Source organism: Hippocampus comes, unplaced genomic scaffold (genome assembly GCF_001891065.2).
Source record: "Hippocampus comes isolate QL1 unplaced genomic scaffold, H_comes_QL1_v1.1 scaffold261, whole genome shotgun sequence".
NCBI lineage: Eukaryota > Metazoa > Chordata > Actinopteri > Syngnathiformes > Syngnathidae > Hippocampus > Hippocampus comes.
In genome coordinates, this window is record NW_017805824.1 from 557,764 (window position 1) to 565,340 (window position 7,577).

Here is a 7,577-nt window from a genome sequence, read left to right on the forward strand (position 1 = left end):
CACACACACACACACACACACACACACACACTGTTGGTCCAGCACAGTGCCCATGGAAGTGGGACGTGGTCCCGTTCTGTTCTCCAGCTAATGAACCTCTGCTGAAAACAAGACAAAACTTCAGCCATTTTATCTGTCATTAAAGATGGAGGAAAATCCAGCTCGGTAGCCATTCGGTATAGGTAAATAGGTATACAAGAGCAGGCTAATAACATTTGAATAAAAACTACAGAGACAATAAAGATCCAACAATAGCAGCTCCAAAGGTGACCATGTAGTGTTCAACCCTGAGAGATGTAGTGCAGTAGTTCTTGTTGTTGTGAATGAAAGCCAAGTATTATTATCTCAGCAAAGGCGGAACTTTTTGATACAGCTCAGGTATTCGATCTCTGTACCGAATGAATAAAACATGCAGTGTAGTCGGTGGAAATGAATCGGTACGCAATTCACCTTTGTGGCTGTTGCGCTCCTTTCTGCAGCCAAGCGTTAATAGCTATCCATTTTTCGAGTGAGGAAAAGGGGGAGTTTTACTTCTGAGACAGATCTAGTGTCAAGGGAGCCTTCTCCCTCTCTGCATCTTGCGCTCTCATTTTATCTTGTTGGGAGGTGGTGAAGGTCAGCGCAATCACCATTTTGAGCAGCTACACAGAGTGCAGACTCGTGCATGAGCAGGCAACTTTGCTTATCCGCAAAATAACTGGTCAGCATTCAAAGGGACGGTCAGCATTCAATAGTACAAACAGTTACTTCCATTTAGCGCTGTTACATGTCGAATTGCCATTACAACTGACTGGCCAATAGAATAGATTTGTGAAAACATTTTTTTAGACATTTCCAATCGACTTTGATACTCTTTCAAAGTATAGAATTGTAGTTTTATAATGACTCATTAATGCATTTTTTTAATGACAAATAACACACGTCCATCATGAACACAATACTGGAGTTTTCCTATGATGTAGTCGAATTTTTGCCCCACCAATTTAAAGATTCAGAGTGCGCAATATTCAGTGTAGCCAAGAGAAGAGAATTAATTCCGATGAAAGGCCAACTCACCGAGGCCTCCAATGGTGTGTGAGTGATCCGAGGCACGCAGCTGAAGTGGGGCGCTCTCAGACTGGCTCTCCTCGTGGTAAAAGAGTTTGTAGCCTTGTACGCTGGCCAAATTTCTCTGCGCCAGCCGCCAGCGCACCAAAATTGTGGTGCAGTTCAAGGGCTCCAAATGCAGCTCAGGAGAAAGAGGAACTGTGGATGGCATTCATCAACATCATCATCAGAAGGATTGCGTCATGTTGCACAAAAAGTCAGATGGAAAGCTGTTTAAACATGTATTTGAAATCCAGCTTCAGGTGCATGTAATAGTGCGCTATTTGTCTTTAATCGTCACACAATTCCGCACGCTAGTAGGACGACAAGGATACGCCAGCAGAACGAAAATGTCTTTCTCATGCTGTACTGTTAACTAGTAGAATTGCTTAATGTCACTACTCATGAGTCGTGTTAGTGGGACACAGTTGTCAACTAGTGCACGATTTTACCTCAGCAGTAATATGTAGTTGTCCGACTAGTATTCCACAGAGCTTACTAGTCCATGGACCTTGAGCTGGACATCAAGGATATCAAAATAAATGGCTTCATCATCTCCATATACTGGTGCACCTTTTTTATCTTCACTAGACAAACTTACTGTGCCTTACTAGTAACATTGTTTTCCACTACTGCCTGATATTTCTGCATATTACTATTTGGCCTAAAACTACAAGTTACTCATGAATCAAAACTCCCAGTGGTTACCTTTGGTAAGTAGGGTCTGTATTGCCACCATTGCGTGACACACGGCTACTAGTTAGGTCTATTCTTGTTACTAGTAGAGTATAGAAGTTTCTGTGTAAGGTGTAATTGCATACTAGGAGGCCTTAAGTGGCACTCATCGTGAAAAATAATCTATTAAAAGATGCAGTTGTTCTACTACTGCCCTGAATTGTCTTACCAGCAACACCAAAGAACATATTAGTACATGGACCTTAAGATCACTATTAGGTAAATTCTCAAATGGCTTTCCATGCTGTCAAACCACAACAACTTTTTCTTGGCAGGAAGCTACAGTCTCTGCAGGAAGCTGTTTCTAGTCAGAGGAGTTGTCTTTGAAAAGGGAAACTCATTTGATGTTTACCAGCTGCTCCACACTTAATCCACAGCAGGCACGACCTCCCTGACGACAGAGGGAGCGATTTCACACATTCTCATTTTCGGAATGATGACTGTTAGCAGACACCTGAATTTCAACAGAAGACACACGGCAAAAAGAATCCCACAAACACCCCCCTATTTTCCTACCACCTCAAAGCTCCTCAATGGCCATCTACTCTTTCCCACCCGGAGGGCTGAGTGGCTCCCTTTATGACCCATGACTGAAACCCTTCCAATGTTACTGACAGCGCAGGGCAAAGGTCAGCCAGTAACAAACGCAATGCCTTAACAAGATTATTGGCAAACTTCTCTAAGCAGTTCGACAGAACCCAGGAATTTAGCGTTGCTTTAAATACAGTGGTGCCTTCGCCATCAGTGTGCAATATAATTCAAACATAGATCAAACACACTTAGATTTGATGGTTTAACACAAAGCAGATCGTTACAACTAAGATGCGGTAATGTTAGTAGTATGTCTGTGAGTAATGTTTTTTTTTGTCTGTCCATGTGTATGTGTACAAATTATTTTTGTATTCTTGAGAGAAAAATGTGAAAAGGAAAGAAAAAACATGTCTGTTGCTTAAAAGGTATAAACAACTGCAACATTGATGCTTGTTTCATTAGGCTATCTATGGGGATTTTCAATGCGTGTTAGCATGGCACGGTGCAGCGTAACCCAGCTGTCTTTGGGCAGTCGGCGGGGCACAGCCTGAACTGGTTGCCAGCCAATCGCAGGGCACACAGAGACGAACAATCATCCACGCTCACACTCACACCTAGGGACAATTTAGAGTGCTCAATCAGCCTGGCATGCATGTTTTTGGAATGTGGGAGGAAACGGGAGTACTCGGAGAAAACCCACACAGGCATCGGGAGAACACGCAAACTCCACACAAGAAGGCTGCATCTGGAATCGAACCTTGCACCTCTGCACTGTGAGGCCGACGCGCTTACCAGTCGACCATCGGGCCACTCTCTATGAAACCATTGTTGGAAAAAAAAAAATATTTTAGCCAATCGCAGGGCACACAGAGACGAACAATCATCCACGCTCACACTCACACCTAGGGACAATTTAGAGTGCTCAATCAGCCTGGCATGCATGTTTTTGGAATGTGGGAGGAAACGGGAGTACTCGGAGAAAACCCACACAGGCATCGGGAGAACACGCAAACTCCACACAAGAAGGCTGCATCTGGAATCGAACCTTGCACCTCTGCACTGTGAGGCCGACGCGCTTACCAGTCGACCATCGGGCCACTCTCTATGAAACCATTGTTGGAAAAAAAAAAATATTTTGGCAAAATTCCGACACACGAACACACACACACAAAACCACTGCCACCATATAGTTGGTGAGGTGCCTGAAACTCATTTAAAAGTTAAAAAGTTTGCAACACAAGCCCCACCCCCACCCTCCCAAATCGCCCAAGTTACTGATGGCTAACTCGAAAAACTCAAATTGTGTTGGGGCACTTTTAAGTCAAGGTACCACTTTACTTGGTGCCGTAAATGCGATTAAAACATGCCTGGGAGTATTTAAATAAGCATTTTTATGTCACATATTTCAAATATGGTGGTCTGCAACGTAACCCCCGCAGTGGAGGGGGGATTATTGTTAATCCATTTAAAAAAAAAAAAAATTGTTGTGATTTTTAAAGCCATAGAGACCCGAGCGAATGTTTACCTTGAGCACTGGATGCCTTTGGGGTGCGGTGGGAGGTCCAGGCTGACTGCTCACCCCACCCAACACTGGTGGCCGCAGCAATTCGCAGGAGATAGATGGTATCAGGCTGCAATTTTTCAAGGAGGTACTGTGTCTTTTCTCCAAGCAGCTCAATCTGAGAGGCTGAGCTCTCAGCGCTGGTTCGGTACGACAAACGGTAGGCAGAGACTCTGCCGCGGCTCAGCTTGTCAGGGAGGGGCTGCCACGACACCTGGATGTCGGTAGGGCTGCGGCTAGTGAGGCTGAGCTCGGGCGCGCGGAGAGGAACTGGAAACCGACAAGACGGGAGGGATTACGTTTTCCTTGACAATTGTGAAATTTCAATGAACTCAAATGGAATTTTCCATATAGAAACATAGACTGGATGATTGTTCTGTTGGTGTGGACATGGCCTCAAAGTAACTTGGTGAAGAGCACAAGTAGTCATTAACATGCAGGCTAAGGAATCAAATGAGGTTCTCCAAGAATCCAGGAAAGTAAGACATTAACACTAACACAGTAATAAATGAGCTTGTGTACGCAATCAGAGACAAACAGCAACACAGGCAGAGGGATATTTGACCCTGCCTTTCTGTCAATAACAACAACAATACTCATTAACTGCCCTAAAACATCTTGTAAAACAAACACGAGAGTCAACCAGCATCCCAGTTCGTCGACATATAACTTGTTTGAATTTTTTAAGGGTGTGATTGTTAAATTCCTCACCATCCTCGAGCGTGTGCTGAAACATGTGGTCAGACATGCGACTGGCTCCCATGGGCATGTAGGCCACCACATAGAAAGTGTAGTTGCGAGCTGGCTCCAAGTCATCAATAATATAGCGAGTTGTATCATTTCCGATAACAACTTGGTACTCCTCATTGTTTAACCCTGCACAAATGAGAACATTTAAAATGACTTAATTGTCAAGTGTCTATTTTTCACAACATGATTAACAAATCATCACTGTGTTACATTGACCACTGAACAGGTAATACAGAAAAATCGTGTTCTATACATCCACCATCCACTTAACAGTTTAAAACAATAAAATTCCCCAATTTTTCTAAAGATTTTTTTTTTGGGTCCCTACCAGGGTTATTTTAGTTTGGGATTTTTCATTATAGTTTTCATTCTGTTTCCACATTTCTTTTTAAAAATTTTAAATTACTTGTTGTCTTTACCACATTTACATTACGACATCGTAATTTGTCCGCTAATTTTGTTAATTTAAATCATAATGCATCAAACAGCCGAAGCATGTGTGTTTGGTGACAAAACTGGTTTGATTTCAGATCTGGTAAAGTAACTACTTTAAAGGTTTTCTCGTTCCTCTGAATACCGCTTTCAAGCATTCCTGAAAAGAGGAACAAAGTCTGCTTTCCTTTCTAATTCACACGCTCTGACTAGCTTCCCAGGATATGTAGTTTTGGACACTCCACCACACAGGCTAATTAGTTTCTTCTTGACAGAGACTCTATTTAGTGCTAGCACTTGCAGCCTCAGGTGCAGGGCGGACTGTGTGCTGCACTGACAGCAATTCTCACAGCCTGTGGATATGTCACTGCATCTAAATCACAATGACAGAAGCCTGCAGTTCAACAATAACCATTTCTTTTTTTTTTTTTTTTTTTTTACTTATTCATCTCTTACAAGATCCAGCAGGTGTTCCTTTTTCCCAGTTGCATTCTGTACATTTCGCTGCACTAATTGAAGTCAGCGGAATTATAATGAAGTGCGGCACTTGTTGATTTTTCTTTTTCTATCGGTGCAACATTGTTCTACTGTGACTCTTCTTGTCACTAGCAAGAGTTCCCAGGAAGACTGAAAGTAATTTCTGCCGCCACACTGAAATCCTTGTGAGTTTTTGAATAGCTTCCTCTGTTGCTTGAATGTTATCGGCAAAAAGAAGGGCCCCAGGTTCTTGAAACTTCACTGCACTCTTGCTCTTAAAGGGGTCTAATCCTGTTTGTCAAGATAAGGAGGTTTTTCCTCTTTTTTAGCTTTTCTTTGTCTGACCTTTGCCTGCCAAGCATAACAACAACTGCATTTGGTCAGCTACCTCAGCATTTCAAAGATATACAATAAGAGGCAGAATTTAAAGGTAGTTTGCCAACATACTTCTGTATTAAAATGGTATAAATGTGACATAACAATGAGATTAATTCAGCATTTTTTTATTTCAATAAGAGATTAATTCATCAATAAATCACTGATTGGACTGACCCCACCGCCTGCCCACACATACATTAATCAAAATTATAAAGACTTTTTCCCCCCCTCCCATTTTACATACTGTTAGGTGAATGGATGGACTCGGCAAAGGAGAGGTGCGCTCTAACACATTTAGAACAATGTTTCAATGAAATAGGCCCTTTGCGTACACAGAGCATGTCCACTCATTTAAAAAGGGAGCAAAAATTATAATCTGAGAAAAAATATAAAAGCAACACATATTGAACATTTTGGGAAATGGTTATATAAAGCACACTTCTGTTCCCAGTGCACATCGGTAAATGATCAATGTCACATGTTCTCATGCATTTCTTCACTCACCTTCAGCCTTCATGTAGTGCACAGAATAAGCGATAACTTTATCGGAGTTATAGAGCGGCCTGTCCCAAGCCAGCAAGATGGCGGAACTCGACACGGTGTCCGCTCTGATATTTCTCGGCGCGCTAGGGCGGTCCTCTGACATGACCACGATGAGCCTTGCCATGGCGAGCACAGAGCCCTGCTCGTTTTCAGCCTGGCACTGATAGATGGCATCGTCCTCAGGAATGATCTGGTTAATGACCAGTTTGCTGTAACGCACACACACACACACACACACACACACACACACACACACACACACACACACACACACACACACACACACACACACACACACAACTTTATCATCATGTGGATCCTTTCCAATTGCCAAATTGCCTTTAACGAGGACTCATAATTAAAAGAGCAAGAAATTCAAGAGAAACTAAGCTGAGCCCGTTGTTTTGATGTAAATTATAAAGTTTCCTTCATGATGTAAGGACATAAGTTAATTATTCACTGTTTTTAGTAAAACCAAGAGTGGTAAAAAGAAAAAGAAAATTCCAAATTAAAAACGGGACATTTCTGAGTGGAAAAAAAGCAAATGACCCCTGCTGTCCTGAGTTGAAACTATGACAAAAATGTGATGCAGTTGTTTTTTTTTTTTTTGAGGGTTGGTTTCAATTTATGAGAAAGAAAAGAAAAATCAAAATCAATCCAACAGAACTTGTGGGTAAGCAAGAAAAATCAAGTGGATGCCGTGAATAACTGTACAGTGAGAACTGGAAGACTGCCTCTTGGTGTTGTGGCCACTTCCTAAGGGACAGACTGGGAACAGAACTTCCATCACCTGGTTTGTGGAGACATCCTTTTCTCACAGTTAGGGTTGGGTGGTACTCAAATTTTGACACCGGTTCAACATCTATTCAGTACACCGGCGAATACTGTAATACCAGCACCGATTTTGGAGTTATTTTGTAGCTTGCACCGACCACCGCAAGTCTGTCTAGTTAATGGTCACAGAGTATTTCTATCTCTCGCCGTTACTGTCTTGATGCAGATTTTGGACACCGCCCTCAACTGCATTTGCTGACTCGTTATGAGGCCGGAAGCCAAAATGAAGCAGTTGCATTTTGGGTGTGGG

The 7,577-nt window shown here is 42.5% G+C and overlaps 1 protein-coding gene across 1 annotated transcript in view; it reads right to left on the reverse strand.

The window, feature by feature from the left end:
- The window catches only part of prtga (protogenin homolog a (Gallus gallus)), a 39,192-nt gene that overhangs the window by 16,895 nt on the left and 14,720 nt on the right, over window positions 1–7,577 (reverse strand). Inside the window, exons 7-10 of the mRNA XM_019886786.1 lie at window positions 6,455–6,702; window positions 4,625–4,789; window positions 3,878–4,183; window positions 1,057–1,245 (exon numbers count right to left, since the gene is read on the reverse strand). Coding sequence (XP_019742345.1) covers window positions 1,057–1,245; window positions 3,878–4,183; window positions 4,625–4,789; window positions 6,455–6,702 — 908 coding nt within the window. The remainder of the gene's footprint in view (window positions 1–1,056; window positions 1,246–3,877; window positions 4,184–4,624; window positions 4,790–6,454; window positions 6,703–7,577) is intronic.